The sequence below is a fragment of the Diorhabda sublineata genome, chromosome 3, assembly GCF_026230105.1.
Source record: "Diorhabda sublineata isolate icDioSubl1.1 chromosome 3, icDioSubl1.1, whole genome shotgun sequence".
In the NCBI taxonomy this organism is placed as follows: domain Eukaryota; kingdom Metazoa; phylum Arthropoda; class Insecta; order Coleoptera; family Chrysomelidae; genus Diorhabda; species Diorhabda sublineata.
In genome coordinates, this window is record NC_079476.1 from 40,768,937 (window position 1) to 40,793,661 (window position 24,725).

General features: G+C 31.1%; 1 protein-coding gene across 1 annotated transcript in view; it reads right to left on the minus strand.

The window, feature by feature from the left end:
- LOC130441309 (neural-cadherin-like) overlaps nucleotides 1-24,725 on the minus strand; it is a 110,916-nt gene that overhangs the window by 33,217 nt on the left and 52,974 nt on the right. The window contains exons 3-4 of the mRNA XM_056774925.1: nucleotides 10,148-10,263; nucleotides 7,306-7,470 (exon numbers count right to left, since the gene is read on the minus strand). Coding sequence (XP_056630903.1) covers nucleotides 7,306-7,470; nucleotides 10,148-10,263 — 281 coding nt within the window. The remainder of the gene's footprint in view (nucleotides 1-7,305; nucleotides 7,471-10,147; nucleotides 10,264-24,725) is intronic.

A 24,725-nucleotide genomic window follows, 5' to 3' on the forward strand; every position in this document is an offset into this window, starting at 1 on the left:
TCTCTTCATATTGCTAAAATTATTGTTCTTGGACATTAACACGTTGACTGAGTGTTTCTTGTTTTTCTTTTTTCTTTGGAAAAGTAGGTTTTGTACCTTATTTTTGAGAATATTTCAGGTTTGGAATGATTGAAAGCAAAAACAAACTTCATCTCCGGTATTTTAATTTGTTTTTGTAATTTTAATAAAATTACTTCAACTATTTCGGTTCTTGGACATTAACACGTTGACTGAGCGTTTCTTGTTTTTCTTTTTTCTTTGGAAAAGTAGGTTTTGTACCTTATTTTGAAAAATATTTCAGGTTTGGAACGATTTAAAGCAAAAGCAAATTAGTTTCATATATTTTGATTTTCTCTCTTCATATTGCTAAAATTATTGTTCTTGGACATTAACACGTTGACTGAGTGTTTCTTGTTTTTCTTTTTTCTTTGGAAAAGTAGGTTTTGTACCTTATTTTCGAGAATATTTCAGGTTTGGAATGATTGAAAGCAAAAACAAACTTCATCTCCGGTATTTTAATTTGTTTTTGTAATTTTAATAAAATTACTTCAACTATTTCGGTTCTTGGACATTAACACGTTGACTGAGCGTTTCTTGTTTTTCTTTTTTCTTTGGAAAAGTAGGTTTTGTACCTTATTTTGAAAAATATTTTAGGTTTGGAACGATTTAAAGCAAAAGCAAATTAGTTTCATATATTTTGATTTTCTCTCTTCATATTGCTAAAATTATTGTTCTTGGACATTAACACGTTGACTGAGTGTTTCTTGTTTTTCTTTTTTCTTTGGAAAAGTAGGTTTTGTACCTTATTTTTGAGAATATTTCAGGTTTGGAATGATTGAAAGCAAAAACAAACTTCATCTCCGGTATTTTAATTTGTTTTTGTAATTTTAATAAAATTACTTCAACTATTTCGGTTCTTGGACATTAACACGTTGACTGAGCGTTTCTTGTTTTTCTTTTTTCTTTGGAAAAGTAGGTTTTGTACCTTATTTTGAAAAATATTTTAGGTTTGGAACGATTTAAAGCAAAAGCAAATTAGTTTCATATATTTTGATTTTCTCTCTTCATATTGCTAAAATTATTGTTCTTGGACATTAACACGTTGACTGAGTGTTTCTTGTTTTTCTTTTTTCTTTGGAAAAGTAGGTTTTGTACCTTATTTTTGAGAATATTTCAGGTTTGGAATGATTGAAAGCAAAAACAAACTTCATCTCCGGTATTTTAATTTGTTTTTGTAATTTTAATAAAATTACTTCAACTATTTCGATTCTTGGACATTAACACGTTGACTGAGCGTTTCTTGTTTTTCTTTTTTCTTTGGAAAAGTAGGTTTTGTACCTTATTTTGAAAAATATTTTAGGTTTGGAACGATTTAAAGCAAAAGCAAATTAGTTTCATATATTTTGATTTTCTCTCTTCATATTGCTAAAATTATTGTTCTTGGACATTAACACGTTGACTGAGTGTTTCTTGTTTTTCTTTTTTCTTTGGAAAAGTAGGTTTTGTACCTTATTTTTGAGAATATTTCAGGTTTAGTACGTTTGAACGCAAAAACAAACTTCATCTGGTGTATTTTTATTTGTATTTTTCATTTTAGTAAAATTACTTCAACTATTTCGGTCTTTGAACATTAACACGTTAACTGAGTATAAATTGGAAACATGAAATAATATAAATATTAAATAAGAAACACGTTTTATTTATTGAATAATGTGATGGAACCATCGATATTTCAAATAGTTTCAAAAATATAGAATTTTTTATAGAAGCAACCCGGAAAGTCTTTTAGATTTTCTTTTTTTATCAAAAAATTGAAAATATTATTTGCAAATAGGTATTAAGTAGAAGTAATTTTTATCAAAAATTATGTAGTGAGGTATATTTTCATTCTAAGAATCCAAAAATCATATTAGTTTTGAAATCAACAATGTAATTTTCCAGAAATCCAGTTTTTTTATTGATTCATGCATTTTTTATACCAAAAATTGCAAATACAGGTACGTAGAAGAAGTATCTAAGTCTAAAATCATGTATTTTCAAAAATCATGTTAGATTTGCAATAAAAATGTAGTTTTTCATGAAATGAAACTTTTCCATGTGAAATTACAACAGTATCTGGAAATTAAATTTTAATTTCCAAACCCATTGAAATTTTGAGTTTTGTTCCAAATATTCAAATTCAATGTTAAAAAGCTGTTGTATTATATAATAGAAATAACGTCCCTGTTTAGATTTTCTTGTATTACAACGTTTCCATTTCATAAATGAAGATACTATGAATTTTTATATTATTTTTCACAAAAATTTCAATTCCAACTTCCACCTTGTATATTTCCTACAAATGTGGAACTTAAGGAACCGGATACAGGTGGTATTATACATGCATCTTCCCTTTATTGAACGTAATTATAAATTGTACAATACTCATTATATATCGCAGTTAATATCAGAGATTCCTATTGAAATTCTATTCTACACATATTTTTTTTTGGATTTTTATTAAAAATATCGTGCATATCAAACCTGCGTCAATTTCAGCGGATAATCTCCAGAGTATTCTTCATCGATGATCCGACTATACTGGGAATTGTTGAACATTGGTGGCAAATCATTCTTGTCTCTTATATAGACGACTATAGTTGTATAATTTTCATTTAAACTGTCTGAAGCCACCAGCGTTAACTCGTACTACGTTACGTCATGTAGAAAACATAAAAAAACAAAAACAAAAAAAAAACAATACATAAAAGTGAACAAAAACAATACTGAAAACTATATGATTAAAGGAAATGAGGAAAATAAAAGTTCTAGTAGATTTTATACAAAAACAAGCGACTCTGATGTTTGGCAGTGTTTTTTACGATTCATCATTTGTCAACTAATTTCACTTTTCCTTTTATATGAAATTTTCCATTTACAAAACTTTGTTAGAAAGAAATTTTTTGAATAGTGTAACTTCATTGATATGTAATATGTAATGGCATTAAAACATATGTAATGTATCAAAAATTAACTAAATTATTAGTTATAATGCATAAAACATTTTCTATCAATATTGAATTTATCATTTAGATGTTCAAAATGGTATCAATCGATTTCCGTTCAATAGTAGGTTCGTAATTACTTATGTTTATTTAGAAGAAAAAAGTTCCTCGTGCCCGAAGGATACAACTTTGCGTTTTTTTTTTAGATCTTATAGATTCTATTAATTATTTACGTATTCAATCAACAAAATGAGGAGTTTCTGTTTATTTTATCACGAATCGATACCTCAATTAACTGTATCAATCATATGATTCGCTTTTTGAAAAAGTATTTCAAAGTGCTGCACATAAATAAATCCTCTCTGTAATTTTAGAAGGATATCTGAGGATATTGGTTATAATTTTGATTTGAATCTTTTGTTTATTCTAGTTTATTGTGGTTTTGTTTTTTTACTGTTTTTCTTATAAGCTCTGGCTATAATCAACTGTGGTTCTTAAGTCTTTTAAATCTATATTTTAAGATTTTTTAAGCTAAATTCAAACGATTTTTAATCAATAATCAATCTTAGTTTCCAAAACACTACAAATTTGCACTGCCATACTAAAAAAATGTAGTGGTATTCGAATGAGATGGTATTTTGGACACTATCCAAATTTTCGATTCAAGGTTGGATTATTCAATCTAACAATCTTCACAATAAAAATTTCCATTAACAGATTCTCCATGTTCAAAATAAATATGTTTCCGCGCAAATCCAACCTTTTCGGGATGTAAACCCGGTTTTGTCATACTTTTTGGCGAACCTTTTTAAAATTAAGTTTTTCATGTTTTGCGCCAAAATCAGTTTCCAAAGAACTGATTTTGGCGCAAATCCTTAATCTCCTTAATAGTCATTATGCCCTTATTGCCCTCAATTTAAGCGAATCTTCAAATTCCAAAACAGAACTGTTAGATATTTACTCATACTAAACCGCAATGCACACTGCCGGGACATCTATAAAAGGTTCAAAATATTGATTCTTTCTTTCTTCTTTATCTTTGAATCCGTTTGCCTAATTTGTAAGCACGATTCTCCAATTTTAGGGCTCGATCTTTCGCAATGCAAAAAAATGCACAATCACTTGAAATCAAATCTCATTTTGTCGCATTACGCAATAATTTGAGGGCATATTTACTGGAAAGTGTCTTTTACTTTATTTAGTAGATTCTATATTAATGATTATAAATGTTTTTCATTTTAGGTCTCGTGTGTTTTAAATTATTTGAATAAAAACTAAATTCAAAACAGAAGAGACCCAAAATCAAGAACATTTAGAAGCATTAATATATCAAAAGGTCCAAGAAATGAGAAATTAAAGAAAATTAGATTTTATTTCAGTTGTCTATTTATTTAGTTTTTTCGTGTGTTTATTTCTTAGCTTTTTACAAGCTTTTTTCTACAAAGTGTAAAAAATATTTTGGCAAAAAATTATTTCACTGTCATTCGTTTCAAATCTGCTGTAAATGTTTTTGAATGGTTAGGTAAGGTTAGGTTAGGTTAGGTTAGGTTAGGTTAGGTGAAATTGTAAAATTCCAAAAGCATACCACACTGTAAAGGCTCTTATGAAATTTGGGGGCAATTTCATCCCAAAAAAGTCACAATAACCTCGAAATGTCTTTTACTCTTTTGTCTACCTAATATTTGCTCTTGTTTTAATTTTCTTACATTTTTACAACTTTCTTTCGGTTCTTGTCATCAATTTTTAACTAACAGTTAAATCAAAATATCAATTTCCTTTTTTATGCGTTGGTTAATTTGTTATAGAGTCCTTTAAACTTATTTATTTTTTGAAATTTTCTAATCCGAATATTTTCGAAAGTTTTATCACAAAAATCATGCAGTCGCAAATCCTTGAAAACATACCCGAGTTAGACAGTCAAAGCTGGGATAATAAGAGAAAAATAGCACTAGGGTAAAGGTGATTCCTGTTCAATAAGCTGTTCTAGTTCGTTCTGAAAACGAAATAAATTTTCGATGGAAAACCAACTTTTCCCTATTTAATTTATGTGCATATGTCAAATCTGCGTGTTTTATGGCACGGAACAAAAACGCCGAACGTCAAGTTCGATCTTTTAGGTTATGAATTATGTTGAGGAACGGTACACATAATATACGTCGTCGAAAATTTGGAATGTTATGAGATAAATTTTTCGAGTTGATTTTGTTTTATGTAATACAACTTGAAATACGAGGGCTGCTTGACGAATAAATTTTTTCTCATTAGTTGACAACATTTCCGTTATATTGTTAGTTTCCGCCATGTTTTCGAGTGCAAATTTTAATTAAAAAATCCACCTGCGCCTTTTGGGCATGCAGAACAGCATTCAGGTTCTTCCTTCACTGGATACATACCTCAATGATCAAACCCTTTCCGGGTGGTGTTGCACGAAAACAAGAGGACGACTGCACAGAATTCAGCGCCTTGTTTGTCCCTCCCACTACGTGAAAAAGTGATTGAAAAATTAATGGAAACTTACGTTATATCATCTTGAAAGTATTGCCTTCTATGGAAAGAATAGTAAGCGTGTTTAAAGGTTTAAAAGACTTTTCGAAATTGGTGAACAAAATTCGTATTAATGGACATTTCAACTGTAAGGGTAAACATGGAAGATTCCACGTGGAAAAAGCAAGCTGCAAAGTTGGTAGTAAACATTTTGAAATTGAAAAAATTGGAAATTCGACTAAATGTATAAAGAAACAGAAGAAAATGGAATGATTTCCCAATAAAATACTGTCGATCTACGAGGATTGTCTATAAAGTTTCCATAATAATTTTTATTTTTCAATACAGTCTTCTTTTAAATCTAAGCAAATGGTCTCTAACTTTTTTAACCCTTCCAAATAATGATGATGAGTTTTTCTTCTCAAAACAGACGCTGGTGGCAAGATCTGGCAAATACGGTGGATGATCAAATAATTTGATGGATGGATAGATTTTATTTACAAAAAATTCTATTTATATTGATTAAAACGCTTCAATAGGATATGAAAAATGTTCATTTAAATGCGCTTTCGGTCCAAAATTATCACAAAATGGCAAAAATTCAAGTGAGAATCTCTGGGTGAACCTTCGTCCTCGTTTTTTCAACTACAAACATCATTTTTCGAAGTCCTTAATCTACTGTTTCCTTTTTTTGTTGTGTATCCCATTGTCGATTCCAAACAGATCGTTTGCAATGATTTTAAATTCATGAAATTCGAAGGGATTTGGAATTAATCAGAAATGTAACGAGGATGTTTGATTTTAATTATTGGAAATGATGATTGGGGTAGAAATATGGTTCCAATAAATTACGGATTAGTAACATCGATAAATTTCAATAGCTGTCATCTATGACCAAATTATTTCTATGTATGAACTACAATTGCTGTTTGAATTATTTCGCTATGGCAATTAATAAGTCATTCAAACGTCGACTGTCCAGTGTGGATTTTATATTGAAAAAAATCAATTTGAAAATACATAAATATTTATGAGTTAAAAGAATAGCATTTATGTAATTATCCGTGTCATGAATGGAAATAATATCTTGAAAAATAATAAGTAAAATTTCAGGATTAAGACTGGATAATACTGGATGTGGTTGGAGTTGAATAATACCGCGTAACTTTCGCATTATTGGAGGAAATAATCCGATAAAACATCATATATTTGAATCAGCTGTCCACCAATCCAAGACACACTACAAGACTTATTATCCTTTATCTTAACGCTGATTTTCCATACTCTGGTTGCTTAGATAAATCAATTTTCCATCTCAACAATCATCTTCAAGTTGAGTATACACTTTAGTCGACGTTCTACTTGAATCTAAGTTGGTACAGTTTCTGTAGATCTTGTTTAATGATTTTAAATGATGATGTAAAGTATAATTAGAAGATCCAAGGGAATCCGGCAAGTGCTGGTACTAGTTTGGCCTTTTACTGCTTCCTTTGTAACATCAATATCCCGCTCAGGTGGACAAATTGTATATTCTTTCCTTATCACAACATTACTGTATTTAATCCACTTTCGTTACAATATTCAATATAAAATTTTTCTACTAATATTGTACTAATTTGAACGTTACCATTCATGTTTTTTTCAGTTTAAACAATGAAATTTTCACAAGCTTTCACTACAGAAATATTCTGTATATCTCAAACTCACAAACTACTTTTTTAGCTTAACCAAATAAAGCCTTTTGCATGCGAAAACGAAATACGAAAAGAAAAAAAAACGGCAGATCAAAAATGAAAAGTAAAACACATCAACGTTAACATGTATGATAAAGACTCGCCCTTAAAACGCTTTTTGGTAGATTTCTATCATCCTCTTCCGTGATTTGTGTCCGGTACGTTGGTCGTTCGAACACCGGAGGATTATCATTAACATCTTTGACGTGGATGACGACAGTTGTATAATTTTCTTTCAGATTGTCCGATGCCGCTAAACGAAGTTCGTACTACGAGCAAAATTTTATTATATGTGATATTGAACATCCAATCGATAGAACAAAGTTTAATTCTAATCAAGAGGTTTTCGCTTCGGTATTAATTTCCGTTTCACTATAAATGAAATTAACACTTTATAAATACGATAAATCAACAGAAATGTTCATTGGAAATGAGTAAAACGATTTTTGAAGAAAACTAGAGGGAGAGTTTTTAATAATCATGTACAAACTTTGATACGATGAATGGTAAAAAAAATATATTAATTCCCAGAATTTCATACAATTCATTTATTTTGGTGTGATATTCATATAAAAATGTACTATTTTGGTATCTAAAAGACTTTTTGATGACAGTTTTAATATCTATTCCCGCACAAATTCTACGATTTGTTTGATTATCACGAAAATATTTAATAAATTTTAGTATTGTTGCCTTTCAAGTGTTTCACTATCAAAATCTGGAAACATCCTTTTTTCTTCATCCTATTTAACGCTGACGCTGTGCTTGGTATTCAGACGTCGATCAGAACGTTTACGCTCAAGTCAGACGCTGCATACAGCATTTAATAAGAGACCGAGACCTCCACGCGCCCAAATTTTAGGGAGTAGATTACGGAGCTTCGTTTTTCTCCAACTCCTGTGATTACTTACTTAATATTGACACGCATTTTTTTATCTTTGGCAAAAATAGAACTATTGTTAATTCGTTATTGATTGCAGTTGGTTCCAAATAGGTTTTTGTCAACAATTTAACAATTCAAATTAATAATTATTAGACTTGATAGAAAGTTTTCTTCGTTATCTGCTTTAACTATTGCTTCTTCACCATGTTTCATTTATTATCTTATTCAACTGTATCGAGAAAAATTCTTGACTCCCAATATTCCTTGGCTTATACTTCATCCGTTATAGTATCGGTTTAACATTAAACTTCTTCCTCATATCTTCAGCTTGTATTTCGTTTGTTTTTTTTTACACCCACAGCCATTCTTAGGTACTTCGTTTTCACTGCTTGTATTCTGGTTTCGAGTCTACTTGAAGACATTGAAGAAAATATCAAACAAAACATGTGGTTCATGCACGATGGTGATCCAGTACAATTCGGTTGTACTGCTAGTCAACATTTACTTGCAGCATATCCCCTAAGTTGGATTGGTCGAAGAAGACGCCAGCAATCGCCTCCCAGATCTCCAGAGCTGAATATTTTGGCTAGAGGTGGTTGTTTCCAGCATTTATTATGAATCGTCTCGGACCACATAATACAGAAGATGGAGATAGAAGATTGAGGAAAAATAAGGAAAAAGAAGAAGGGCTGGGAGGAGAAAATATAATAAGGTATGTCAAAGCAGAAATACTAAATTGGGTAGGACACATCATGGTCAAGAGGCAGACAAAGAAAAACCGGGAGAAACAGGATACTAGAATCCTGGAATTAGTAGACTGGAAAGCAAAATGCAAAAACTGAATGGAGAAAGAAAGAAAGACAAATTAAGCTGGGTCCAGAAAAACTTATAACGAAAGAACTAGGGGAGTAATTCGCCCCAATAAAGGTCTATGTAGATGTACTAAGCGCTAATCATAATCCAAGAGATTAAAGGACATGATGATGATGATTATGAATCGTATTTCATTTTACATCTTTACTGTTATCAAATTATGGACCTAATTTTTTTTGCAGATATTGGTTATTGGTTTAGGGAAAAATGTAACCATGAAAATTTTTTCATATGAAATAAAATAAGGGCTGCCAATTTCACCCCTGTACAAAGTAACAGGAATATTAAAAAAACTCCTATGGTTAGTCATTTGTGATTGCATGGAAATAACGGAATTTCAAGCTTTTAATTCAACTTTTTAAGGGTGATATTTCGGAAAGGGGTGGGTCGGGAATATTGTGTTATAGGAAAGACCCATCTTAATTTCATTAATTTTGTCGTATAAATAAAAAAAAGCCTTGCATACCATTCCTTTTTTTTTGATAACTCATTTTATAAAATTTTGAATATATATTCCGGCGGAAAAAAAATAGGTGAATCATCGAAACAATCAGATAAATGCGATTTACTAGATAATATCATCCTTCTGATATAATTGACTTCTTCTTATTCATTTTTAAGATCTCATGATCAGTTCCTGGGAGGTGGACTGCCATCTCTTTGGTGGTCGTTCGGGTTGTCTTTTCCCTATTGGTTCCCATTGAATTAATTGAAATCCTTAACAATTCATGGACAACGAACGTATCCACGTCCTTTATTCTGTTAAATTCAACTTTCTGACTTAACATAACCCAATAATAAATGTTATTAGAAACTGTTAATTAATCCGTCATTATACTTGATCGCATTCAGTACGCTTGGGTGATGATAGGATAGCCCCAAGTAATTTAGCACGCCTTTAGATTGTTACATATTCATCGTATGTACGTTTCAATTTGAGATTAATATAACCGGTAAATTCTTTTTAGAAGTTTAAACAGTTAACTGAAACTTCAAACCGGATTTAGTGAGCAGATATAATTGTATTACGAAATCATTCATGTTTAGTCCGTTTGGAAAGTAGAAAGTAGATTTTTGATGCGTTTGGTACCTGGACTATATTGTATCGAAGTAATTTTCTATGTTTTTACAAAAATATTACAAGATTTTTTTCCTTTTTTGTATTTTTTTTTAATCTAATGGATACTCACCCTCTTCCTGGTCTCGTAATCCAAAGCTCCGGCTACGTAAATGGCGCCTGTCATATTTTTAACAGCGAAAGCACCTCCTATGTTACCGCTTGTGATCTCGTATCGAATACGGGAGGCTGGAAATGAAAAAGAAACTCAGAAATATTTGAAATGGCGTACATTAAAATCCGGTAGAATTTTTATTGGAAACTAATGTTTCTTATTTTTGAAAAATTATCAGAATTTGCTCTAAAGAATGTTGATTCTGACCAACACGCGTTTCGACAAGTTATCGTCTTCGTAGACTTAAGGTAAACATTTAATCGAAACCCCTTCAAATAGTCTCTAATCTAATCAGGTGTGAAAGAAGGATGGACCACAACAGACATCAAGCCCATCAGTTCAACCTAGTACTAAGAATGTTATTTCTTTGGCAGAAGATTAGGCAAATTGATGCCTTGGAATCAGCCAAAAAGGTGTTTCTTTGAGTGTAATAGGTAGAATGGGTCTGCGGAATCGGATTACTTCCTAGATTGGGAACCATATAACTGTTCAACGAACGAATCGTCAAGAAATTTGGAATTTTCTATACGTTCCAATTTATGAATCTGCCTATTTCTAAATTTGGTATTTTATTGACAAAACAACAAGTTGTTGAATAGGATTTTCGGTAACTTTTTAATCCTGCTGAGTTTTTCATTTGATTACTTTAAATAATGATCCATGAGATTGTTTATAGTTTATTTTAGAAAGGTGTAGAGTAATAAAACTTCAATAGATATGCAAAGGAACAACAGTGTGACCTCACGAATATTTAAGCCACTTTCATAGTTTGGCTTTGATTATTTTATAAAGCGCAGGTAGTACCACCCGGGTTGGGATCAATATATGGGTTTAGCCTATTGTTATCCATTCACAAACACTGAAAATAGTGTGCCAAAGGCGTGCCGGTAGGATAATCTTAAAAATAGTGTTGGAATTAAGCAGAGGCACTAATAGAAGGTTAAACGGTACTTGTTAAACGCAAAACGTAATTGTATAATCTACTGCCTAAGTAATCCCTACACGATATTTCGATATTTACACTCCAGGCCAGAAAACAGACTTTTCCTAATTCTGTTACGCAATTACTTGAAATTTTAATATTACAAACAATACTGTTTCAAGACCTACACCGAAATTGAGTCAAACTGGGCGGAATTCCCCATTTTATTACTCTATACTTTCCTGAAATAGACTATAGTTGAAATGAAATTACCGCTAATCACAACATTGGTTGGGATTCATCGGGAATATTAGTCATAACGATTATTTCTATTAAGTATAAAGACATTTTGATTTGATTCAGATGAATATTGGAACTGATGTGATGGAAGACTTTCACTGATCCGAATTCATATTAAGTTGTTTACGATGAATTCCTGTAAAACTTATGTCATTAACTATATGAATTGATAAAAATATTTTAAAATTTCGAATTGGAATTTGTCGCGTCGTATTTTTCAATTTTCCTTAGATAATATCTAAATTAACTATGGATGTTAAAATGCTTGGAAATAATTGAAATCCTAATGAATTTACACCAGATGGAGGAGCTTTAAGCTTAAAACCGTGTCGAGATCGTTGATTTTATAAACCCTGTTACTAAAAGCGGAAATCATGAAAATGGATGAGATTGAGATAATCACCACTCGAAATTAGAAACAAGGAAAATGGGGGTTTAAATTATATATTATTGACCGGAAAAAGTACAGGAAATTTAGATTTCCTTAGAGAACGTATTGGAAAAATGATGTACATTTGTTTTCAAATAGTTTTTATAAATAAAATTGAAGCAAATAAATTTCTGAATGTGTTCGCGGTTTACAGTTTACTTCATGTTCTTTGTCTCATAGTCCAAGTTTAGTTAATAAAGTGAATTTACATATTTAAACATCTTTTAGAGACCGAAAACTCTTGACACTTTAGCAAAATGCAGATTTTGGATTTTAAAGTTGTTCCTGTTGAAATTAACGACGATTTTGTTGATAAATCGTCTTGGTTTTGATTTATTGAAAATTATTGACACGCTTATATCAGTTTAACATATTACATATCTGGGTTTGTAAGCTTGTTTGCTTATTTATTTGTGTGACTTATTACTGTTAGTATATCCCATCACTTTAATTGCGTCCGTAAGCCGAGCTCGCTAAGGCGTCAACCTCCGGATTGGCCGGTTGTGGGTTTAAATCTCGTTAATGGCTGTAAAAAATTTTAGAAAAGTTTAGAAAAATCAAAAAACACGTTTCATACAATATGAAACTAAAACGCGAGAAATAAATATTTGAAAAAATTTAAAAGTATTTTTTTGTAATCCTGCCAACTGCCTGATGTTTCGCAGCAAATATATTTTCTTCATTTCGATCCTTCTCTTTCAATTTTACCTTGGATCTCAGTAAGTGCAAAAATTGATTTTTGTTGTTTTTCTCTTCTTAATTAATTCAAATAATTCACCGTGTTTGTCGATGAGTCTCAGGATTTCTTAATTTTTCAATCTAGTCGTCCAAGGAACTTTAAAGATTCTGTCTGGAAAGCTTCCAACTTGTTAATCGCAGTCGTCATCGATGACCAGCGTTTTTTTAGACCAATTTTAAATTAAAAGAGGCCTAAAATCGCTAAAGCGGGGGCTGAAAAGTCCTACATAAGATCCGAAACTTTGTGTGGGATCAGCTACAGAACAACAACAAGCAAAATCAATTATTGAAACAACTCACAGGGTTGAGACAGGCAAAGACTCTTCTGGGAAACTATAACCAGAGAAGATGTATTAACCTAATCTACGAATACCAACAGGAGTTCTATGGGGCACTGTCGCTTCGACAAACACCCCAAGACGCTAGACCTAGTAGATAATGCGTTGTGTAGATTTTGTTGCACACATTCTTTCTCACTGATGAACTCCAGAGCACTACACCTGGTGCGTACGGAATAGAAGACGGAGATCTCTGGAAATTAAAGCCATTCCACATTCTAGTTATCAATTTTCCAATAAAACAACATTAGTGTTATTACTCTTACTTGAAATTTCAAATATTTTTGATTAGGCCCATTGAGCGTGAACTACTCGGTATATTAAATGTACTGCTTTAAACTACCGAGGATAAACTAACTTAATACGTGTCTGTGAATGTAAAGCTTCAAACATTGAACGGAATATTGATTACATGTTTACAACCTACTAGCTTTTTGTAGGATGGTGTCGGTGGTGTATGGTGCATTTTGAACATCAATTTGAGTCGACAGGAAATGTTTTCAAGAGATAGCTTTCGAATTAATTTAATGCTACTCGTAAACATTCCAAACAAAGTTCAGCGCAAGCATAAAGTTTGATTTACGTTAACATATTTATAGTGTAAAAGCTGCTGCAACAGCCAAAGAGGTGTTTTTGGCTAAAGAAAACTGAACTATGGTAATTAGAATTCAATGAAAGGCTGAGGCGATGCTGAATTTACTCGACAACAAAAGTCTTATAAACCTACACTTTTTTATAATTTGAAAATTTGGGTTTTTTACGATTAACGAGGAAAAACGAAATGAGTAGATTTTAATACGAAAACTTTTAATTTACAAGAAACTAGTTTTAATTAATTCGATTCATTTATTTCACGGAAATTGTGTTATAAGGAAAATTTCAATCCTCGGATTACCAACTATGATTTATTATCACTTATAGAAAGTTTTCCATAAAATGGTGATTACGGCATTTTCTGTGAAGGCACGAATAACGATGATAAGTATGTAGTAGGCGACAAATACATCTTGAGAGCCCCCTATGGAGGAATATATTTTTTGTTCAGCTTGAAATAGATCATCTTTTTTCCACGTATAAAAATATTAATCATTTCTTATAGAAAAAATTGCAGGTCTCTAGTCGCGTACACACGAGAATTTATACGAAAAAAGCGCGGAATGGAAAGTAACTGCAAAGCTTTTAAATTAAGAATTGATATATTCGATTCAGGCGAATTTCAAAGTACTACAACAACATCGACCAAAACCAGCAATACATCCAACAAATACAGTATTTTTTCGCGGTCATTCGCGAGAAAAATACACCATTGAAGACGGCGGATGTAGATTATCTATCTTCGTTTACCATCAAGGATTTTTTTATTAGCAAACCCCCAACTCAAATTTTGATAATATTTGCATGGATTTCAAAGTCTGACACATGTTTTAACTTTACAATTTAGTAGTTAGATATCTGGAATTCGAATATACATTAACGAAATTGCACTACAAGAATTCTATTTTTTTTTCAAATTTACTGGAATGTAAGTCGAGTAGGTCCTGCAGAAACTGCTCTAGGTGAGATTATGTAAAACAGAATCAGGTCAGCAGCCTTTCTTCTATGCTCTAAGTTGTCCAAGGTTCTGGTTAACTCTGGATCGCTCATAAGTCAAAATTCTTCTGTATGGAGTCGAGCATCTTCAAAGATGGACGAATCTGCTCCTTGTACAGGATTAGAAGTTGTTGCGGAGTACTTAGAGATTTGTCCAAACAGGATCATATCCTGCAGTGGCATTGTGTGATTTTTTGATATATGTCCATCGATAGTGACTTGTACGGATCGGTCTTTGAGATAATGACGGAAAGTCTTCATACAAATTCGGTATGCCTATTTAGGATCAATTTTAATAAAAAAATTCCGGCGTGGAAATTACTATTATGAAAGTGATCAAACTAAAAAATTCCTGCATCGACCCAGTTCCAAAAAGAAGACAATAGAAAAAGCGAAAAAATATTAAGAAGACGAAGTGATAATAATGAACGATGAAATAATACCAAAGAAATAAACTAATAATGAAACTAAAAATATATAAAACAACAAGAAAGCGGAGCAGGGATTATTTGTATGGAAAAGAAAGAGGTCGAAATTACGCTAAAAATAGAAATAAAAAATAATAATGGAGCTGGGACATATATGGTAACCGGAAGCTGTTACGAGAATGATGATAGAATGGTTGAAGAAGAATTTAATGGTTAGATGAGGTGAAGATGGATTTGGAAAGAATAGGAATGAAAAACTGTGAACAAATGACCGTGGATAATGAAGTAATGAAGAGGGCTGTTGAAAAAAATGAAGGTGTAAAAAATTAAACTGTCGTATGGAAACGAACGTTCAAGAATTCTTTTTTATATGGTGTCAGAGATGAATATTCTGACAATAATGATGTTACTGCTCTATCTTTATATCCAAACATTTGCTGAATATCAATTTTGTCTTATCTTATAATAGATTTGATTGAATTTTTCATTTTACATTAAAAGTTACCTAACAAAGTGGGACAATCTGTACATTTATTAATGTTAGTAGAGAAACGACTTTGGAAATACTCTAAGATAGCTCCAAAAATTGGGAAATTCCAGAGAGATGAACTGCTGATTGTTGCTACTAACTTAAGTGCTAAACGAAACAAGCGGTTTATTCAAACACACATTTTTAAAATGTATCGAAAGCCAATTGCTCTGATTGGATTATCTGTTTCAAAAAAATCGATTTTCAACAATTACTTTCATATATTTAGATTAGATATTTCGAATAATTTGGGGTGGTTTTTAATTATCTTCTACCTCCTCATCATTTTTCAACTGATAAAATGAACGAATATTTAAAAATTCCTTTTAGATGGTAATTTAAATCCTCATTTTATTCGACAGTGACTCTTTATAATAAAAACTTGAGATTGTAGTCAAATGATAAAGTGACAATAAACGAGTTGAATACTTAACATCTTTCTACAACTAAATCCAATTATTTGATAATGAATAATCCGAGAAATTCCGCATGGATACTTAATATGTAAAGCCGAAAATTATGTAATTATTTTGTAGAAAGGAGTCACTGCATAACTTAATTTAAAGTCTTTAATCTCTTCAGTTTATTCGGCGTACCCAAACCATATTTAGTCCCTCGGGAAAATTTATTATCGCCAAGGGTAACAACTTGAATAAATAAGAAGAAGAAACCAATTAAAAAATTCGCTGAATAAATTAACCGAATCAAATAATACTAAGTATCGTTGAATATTTTCAATTTTAACTCTTCTAGTCATCAATGGTAATGAATCGTACTTTGAATTATTCATTAAGGGATTACTTTCCCTTTATTTTTTCACAATTTGTTCTTGATATTGATTAATTAAGGAGTTAACGTTTGTCTCGTAAATTTCTCGCTGTTTATTTTCAGTGAATCCTTGGCCGCAACCAACATCAAACAGACCGCACCAAGTTTGATAGTTTTTATCATATAATAATGTTTCCAATAGTCTATTTTGACTTAAAAAACATTGTCAATTATTTGAGAAGCTGATAGATTTTTTAAATCACTTCTTATATTTCATTAGAAACCGTTTTACCAGGTACCATCTTAATACCAGTAGCTGCGCTTTAACTGTTGACTGATACCTTTTTTTCAGTGTACCTTCCATTACTAAATTAAATATGGCGATGAACAGTCTCTTTGCTTGACGCTTCTGTTAATTTCAATTGGATACATTATGAAATTTGAACCATGTAGTACATTTTGTTTTTCCCATCGTCATTGGTCACAAACATTTGAGACCTTTCTACTTGTTTATCCTTCAACAACCAGGCGTTTTCGTAGTGACACATTTCAGTTAAATGGGATCCGGATTTGATTAATCTTAGATTTTCCGGGTACATAAAGAGTCAGCATTTAACTTGAAACCGTGTATCCTCGTCAGCGTATTTATCACATCATTGGTCAACATTTTGTATAAAAATGTATGTGTATGAAATTTGGAAAGTTTCATCTTGAATAGGACAGTAGCTCGAAAATTTGATTTACCGTATATTTCCGAATTACATAATGAATTGAATTTATCGATTTGTTTGATGAAACGCAATGAACAGTTTTGGAATTGTAGTTAGAAGGTACTGATTAAAATAATTACGTTTTAATGTGACTGTACAAGTTTGTAATTAATTCAGTTTCAATTATCCACAAAAATATTATTTATTATAAACTACTCTTAATGTTAAAATTAATGTACTACTACTTTATTACGTTGTATTTACCGGATATTTTAAACAATTGTTATTATGATTCTTTAAATATCAATTGCAGATTATAAAAATCCTAGCCGACAATTTTTTTTTATCTACCATAGGCGTAGATAACAAGTATTGTATGCTGAATATTTTCCTTTTTTTAAAAATCGAATATATTCAAAATAACTTGCTGTGTTTGTATTTCTAACTCTTTATTATTAAATTCATACCTGTCTTTATTAACACTACACTGTGCAACAACTTAATTCGCTTATTGTCCACTTATTTCTATTTATTTAAAGAAATTTATGAATTTAATAAATCTTACCAAGCTACGCCACTGCTTATTGCAGACTTTCTAGCAGGAATATTTCGCAAAAAATTGTGTATATACAGTTTCGGCCAATAGAAATGCATTTATGTTTACGATTCGTTGTTTTCATTGATAAACAGTGAAGATGATGAGTCCACGTGGACTGACGGTTATTGATTCCTTCTCGTATAACTGTCTTCTGCAATTGATATTGGAAGAACTCTAAAATCCATGGAGGACCTTAGTATCTTTCATAATAGCACTTCCTTCCACTAACCATTTTTTTTTCTACTTTCCAATTCTTCTTTTTGTTTCCTTTTCACAATGTTTACTATGTCCTTATTCCTCATATATCCCTATCATTTATTAGTCTATATATTTGTGAATTTTTCTTTTAAAAGTTATAAAATTTTTGATGGTACTCCAAGTATCGGCTTGATAAAAATCGATGTATTTGTACCTTGAGGACTTGACTTAGTTAAAGATTATCCTGGTATAAAACAGCAATGTTGTGAATAAATTATTAATTATTATTAACGAGACAACAGAAAATATCGATAAATCGACAGAATCGTCGATATTGAGATGATGGAATCAAGATTATAGATGCGGAATAGAGAGATTGCAGCAACTCAGACATTAGAATCAATGAAATCTATAATGGAGTAGTGCAAAATGATAACTAACTTTGTTAATTATAATCCTGAAAGTTACAAGGTAGATTCATCATCCTTCGATTTTATGATAGTCCGATATAGCAACTTTATTCTCGCCTGAAGGGTTAATCCTATCATGTATTCGAATAATTCATAACGGAATCGACCAGGAAATCCACGTGAGCAATACTGGGCAAATTTAGAGAAATCTACGTTTATAATACTAACTTTGAATATGAATTAAAAGAGTTTTTCCAACGAAATATTCGATTTATGCACCAAGAGAATTTTCATATTATTGATTCACAATTTCCATTAAATTTTTCTCTATTTGTAAAACACGGAATAATCCCTGGTGGCGTACCGGATATTTATTATTGTTTAGCTAGGTGAGTGCAAGTGGTTCAAATATTTTTTCAGAGATTACAACAACTCAAAACACGAGAATGTCATTCATTTACCGGAGATACCGGGTTTAAATCGTTCAAATATATTTCGTAGTCCTTTTTTCCAATTTGATTGTAAATTGTCATTGCTTCGTCAATTAACTATACAGGGTGTCCCACGACGAGTTAAAACTATCTCTATATGGCAAAATACTTATGGTAAAATCATGAAAATTTCTACGTCTGGGTTTTCGGATACGATCTTTTTAACTAAAATATTTTCAAATATTATTTTGTTATATATTTGTTATTTTTAATGCAACACTTTGTATATTAATACATTTTTGAAATCTACGTAAAATTTTAGTATACTTTTGTCGAAAATTTCATACTTTTTGAGTTATTAAATTTTTTGTAAAAAATTTGACAGTTGCAGACCCTTATAAATTATTTTTTTACGAGGATACCCTTAAAGATATGAAAATAATTTCTATTCAGTTTTTTCATGTAAGTTGAGACGTATTTGATTCTATGTTCAAAAAGTTTCCATTTCATACAGGGTGTGTATAAAGAGTGTTCAAAGTTTAACTTCATAAATATCAAGTTTTCTTTATTTTTTTAAATAGAACCACCCGGTTTTTTCTGATTTAATGTATTCAGGGGTGAAAAATAAGGAAAATTCATGTATATTTTTCTTTACCTAAACCTAAACCCTAAAACCTTTTTATATCATTTCTCTTCGTCTTAGTTATGTACATATAAATTTTCTCTTTATAATTTTCGTTTTTTTAGCTTTTACCCACGACTTCTTCATTCTATATTATCTTATTTAGTTTATTTATTTCTTTAAGTGATGATTATCTTAGTATTTCTGCTGTAATTTCACCATCCTTAATCTTCTCGTTGTTTTTGGTCTGTTTTGATGGTTTTTACTTCTTCGGATTGGGGTTTCTATTACATTACCTAGAAGAATATTCTTGTCTTTTAATAGAAGGATGTTTTTTTTTATTTGCTTCTTTATTCCTGTCTTATATTGTGTTTTCTGACTCCTGCATATTATTTTCAATTCTTTGTTCGCTTCGTTTTACCTTAAGACACTTCCTTCCTCATCCGTCGCTCATTATTCTTGTCATCAAACAAATCTTTATCATTTCTTTCTTCATTTGTGTTTGCTTTTAATTTGTTCTACTTCTAAGCTATTCGTATTGTTCTTATTTGTTATTTTTTCTTGTTCTGTCTTTGATTTTTCATATTTTAAATTTTCTTTAGCATAGTATTTTTTATATTTGTTTTTTTATTGATGTTTCAAGTATTTTCACACAGAGGTGTCGTTAATTGCTTGAAATGCAGCATATGTTTCAAGTTTGAAGATGCCACGTTGTTTTATATTTGATTGGTAGCCATTAATATCCAACGTTTTCATGAAACAAATTGGTCATCGTTATTTGACACAATATAGAAGCTGAATTAGATTTTACTCTGGATGAGATTGATCCTTCGTTATCAACAGCAAAATATTGGGTAGCAAAGTTTAAACAACGAGGCCGTACGATCCGCGAAGACCAGCATCGCAGTGGTCGACCAAATGAGGTGACGACTCCATAAATGTTGAAGAAACTCCACGAAGCGGTCTGAAACATCGAGTGTTTGGCTATTATATGACACAATATAGAAGCTGAATTAGATTTTACTCTGGATGAGATTGATCCTTCGTTATCAACAGCAAAATATTGGGTAGCAAAGTTTAAACAACGAGGCCGTACGATCCGCGAAGACCAGCATCGCAGTGGTCGACCAAATGAGGTGACGACTCCAGAAATGTTGAAGAAACTCCACGAAGCGGTCTGAAACATCGAGTGTTTGGCTATTATATGACACAATATAGAAGCTGAATTAGATTTTACTCTGGATGAGATTGATCCTTCGTTATCAACAGCAAAATATTGGGTAGCAAAGTTTAAACAACGAGGCCGTACGATCCGCGAAGACCAGCATCGCAGTGGTCGACCAAATGAGGTGACGACTCCAGAAATGTTGAAGAAACTCCACGAAGCGGTCTGAAACATCGAGTGTTTGGCTGTTTCATAGAATAAAGTTCAAGGGATGAAACGTGGGTCCATCACTTCACATCCGAAACAAAAGAAGAATCAAAACAATGGACTGAAAGGGGTGAATCGGCTCCAAAGAGCGCAAAGACCGATCCATCTGCAGGCAAGGACACGGAGTCGGTTTTTCGAGATGAACATGGAATAATTTTCACTAACTAAAAAGGAGAATATATTTTTGTGTTTATTGGGCCTTGTACACATACAAAAAAGTTTTCTAACAGTTCTAAATATTTCATAGTATTCCTAAATATTAGAATATGTTTTTTGAATGTCCCACAATGATTTGGACCACATCATATAACTCTAATCGCATCGAGACTTATTACAGAGAATTATATTGGCAGTTATACATTAATTATATAGATTTACAAGGGTTTACGTCCAATGGTTTGGGTATTTTTGACGCAAAAAACATTTTCTCTCCAAACTTGAGCCTCTATTGTAGTTTCCAATCAATTTGTTCTGTAATTCTATTTAATCTTGTCACAGTTCAATATAATTTTATCATTTATTAATGGAAATATTTCACAAAACAATATTCCAACGTGTCACATATTCATTCAGGTGTTATCAATAGATTAATCTGGCCAAATGAGCTTTTTGAAACGAACCATTACACAAAATGTAATTAAATAAAAATAATCATCTCAAGGATATTTGTTTGATTATGGAACAATTCACGTAATATCTCAAATAAGAAAGAAAGTCATTCATAATGAAACGGGTGATTTGTTTAAGTGTATAATCAGAATAAAGATGAGGAAAAAGGTTTAAAAACAAAAATAAGAAGAACAAAACGGGAGAAAGGGAATGGGAATAATGAGAAAATATAATAGAGGAATAAATTGCATGAAGAAGTGTAAAAAGGAAAGTAGATACTTATAATAATAAGAATTATTCATTTTTTAAGAATCGATATGCCAATCTTAGTTCTAGTTCAGTGCATAAGCACTAAAAATCGATTTTAATCGATTATTCGGCATTAATGTTTCACCAAACTACCGATTTTGGTAGTATTATTTACATTATTTATTTCTTTTTGCCGCGTATAATGTTAAACATCCCTGTCAGACTCAAAGATAAACAAATATTGGTTATGTTCAAAGAGATTGAATAATTTTCCCAATTTCATTCATGCGTGCAAAAATCTATCGGGTCATTTACGGATACGAATATTTCAATGAGCAGATAGCAATCAGAGTTTAATAGTTCTATTTGTTCGAAAGCGTATGTTTAATATTGACCATGTGAATGTTTTTGTGTTAAATAATAACAAAATGATGAAAACGGTCAGGTCCGAATCTAGGCGGACGAATGAACAAATTATTTGTGCAACTTTGAGTTTACCTTCAATCTCTGAGGAAGAGTGAAAGATTCCCAGACTTTTATCTTTCTATATGGATTCAATCTTATCTATCATTTCAAGATGAGATCACCATAGACATACAGAGTGAGTTTTCTATATGGAACGCATCAATTATCTCGGACGCGGCTTGTACAAGGTGATACCTAAATAATGTGGTTCCCAGAAGATCGTGGTTTTATCGAATGACCCCCACGATTACCCGACATGAATCATTTAGATTATTTCCTGTGGAATCGCTTAAGATACATCGGGTTATTTTATAGTTTCGCGGTTCCCTCGTTTTTTGGCTCTAGAAAATCGAAAAATTGTCCGATTTCGATGTATTTTGTTTTAAAATATTCGTTTTTACAACGGATTTACGGAAAAAATTATGGGAATAGAAAAAAATGATTCCAGGGCGTTAACTGTTCATGAAAATTTAATCATTCACGTATAATTGTTGATAACTTTTATTCAAATAATCAAATGAAATAAAAAAATTATACAAAAACGTTGATTTATCATAGGATTGCCGACCTCAAATTTAAAAAACCAGGATTTGAAGTTAGAAAAACAAGGACAATTCATTTTAAAAACAGGACGCATCAATATAGTTGCAATAGTTAAATAAATATCTAGTGAAAACAGATGAAATAAAATTCAATTAATTAAAATAATAACACGTTTTAATAAAAATATTTGAATAAAATTATACGCAAGTTAAAAATTAGTTATTAAAATATAAAACAAACACTTCAGTTTTTGAAATTTTTGAAACTTGGACTATAACTATTAGATATTAGATACTATGAAATATAGTTACAACTTAATAATAATCTGACTGGATATCTAAGTAAGATTTGAGAAGAGGCGCGCAAATTTTGAAATTTGAAAACCCAGGACGTCCCAGGACACTACAAAAACTACGACATGTCGTGGAAAAACCTTGGCAACCTTAATTTTTCATAATAATTTCTCTTAAAATTGACCTTGTCTCACATATAATCGTTTTTACTTTTTTTTTATTAAGTAATCATTTAAGTTATATGAACAAAAATAATCTTAAAATCACTTATGGTAATCAAGTGTGAAATATTGACAGTTAACTTTGAAAAATTGCAAATTTCCTTACTTGGATTGATTGTTAGAGATAAAACAAGCATTTTTCAATTTTTTTTTCCCAAAATGTTCGTTTTTTGTGTAGATTTACAAAAAAATATATGAACTGCGTTTGATGCTTTGTGAAAAAGTTATGAACGATTATATACGAAGAAGTGCTTCACATTTAAAGTTATAAAACTATATGAAACCTCCAGGTGAGGAATTTTCCTAATTTTTTTTCATAAATTTGCCATAAAAATGTTCTTTTTTCCAAAATATTCGTTTTTTTGTGTGGATTAACAGAAAAATATATGATCTGCGTTTGGTGTTTTGTGAAAAAGTTATGAACGATTATATACGAAGAATTGCTTCACATTTAAAGTTATAAAACTATATGAAACCTCCAGGTGAGGAATTTTCCTAATTTTTTTTCATAAATTTGCCATAAAAATGTTCTTTTTTCCAAAATATTCGTTTTTTTGTGTGGATTAACAGAAAAATATATGATCTGCGTTTGGTGTTTTGTGAAAAAGTTATGAACGATTATATACGAAGAATTGCTTCACATTCAAAGTCATGAAACTATTTGAAATCTCCAGGTGAGGTATTTCCCATATTTTTTCATAAATCTGCCATAAAAATGTTTATAAAAAAGTTCATCGAAATCGGATGATTTTTCGATATTCTAGAACCAAAAAAACGAGTCTAAAATTACCAAACATCGTTTAAGAAACAAATCCTGTCCATTTTCGAGATTTAAAAGATAGAATTACCACATAGATGTGAAAAATTTAGCAGTCAGGGATGCTGCAAAATGTATTTCAAAGTTTTAAAAATCGTATTTTTTGTTGTATTCACAAATTCAATTCTAACATGACACAAACATTCAAAAATTTGTCTTCGGCAGATTTTCTGCACCAAGATTTGGATAAATATTTTACTGCCACAGTTTCGTTAAACTTTTTACTAATTTACTGAAACTAGAGATTTGTATTAGCACGTTATATAGTAGTTAAACGAATAAACAACACTTGCAGATAACATACATTGGGGCTAGACAGTGCGAGATTTTTACTCTAATTGGGCTTCTTCATGATAAGGATACAGCATCGCTTATAAAAAACATTCATTTCAACAGATATGAATTTATTAAAGACAGAAATTAAAAATAATAATATTGACAACCAGGTGTCCAGTGGGCGGTTTTTTTTCCTGGATGATAGTAGTTCATGGGGTCCGAGGTTACTACGGTAGACATATAGGTCATAACCAAATTATGAACCCTGGGAAATAACATCTTCATCTTCATCTACATTTACTACACATTTCCCTTAATGGGAGTATCAGTAGATGACATATGTCACTTTCGATATTATCGTCTTTGTTTTGTCGGAAGAATAATTTGCGCTAGTTTCAATGTTGGCTTCGTTTTGCGAAGCGAACGAGATATTACAAAGCAAAATCTACGCTTGTGATTTTACATCGATGTTTTAGGTTTCGATATCGATTTTCAAACACGTCTCCTTCCTATTTATATTAATACAAATATTTCAAAAGCTAATAAAATTGTACTAAATCTCAATGTAGTTGTTATATAGCGGAAAGAAATTGTATTAACCAGAATAGAAGGAAAAAGA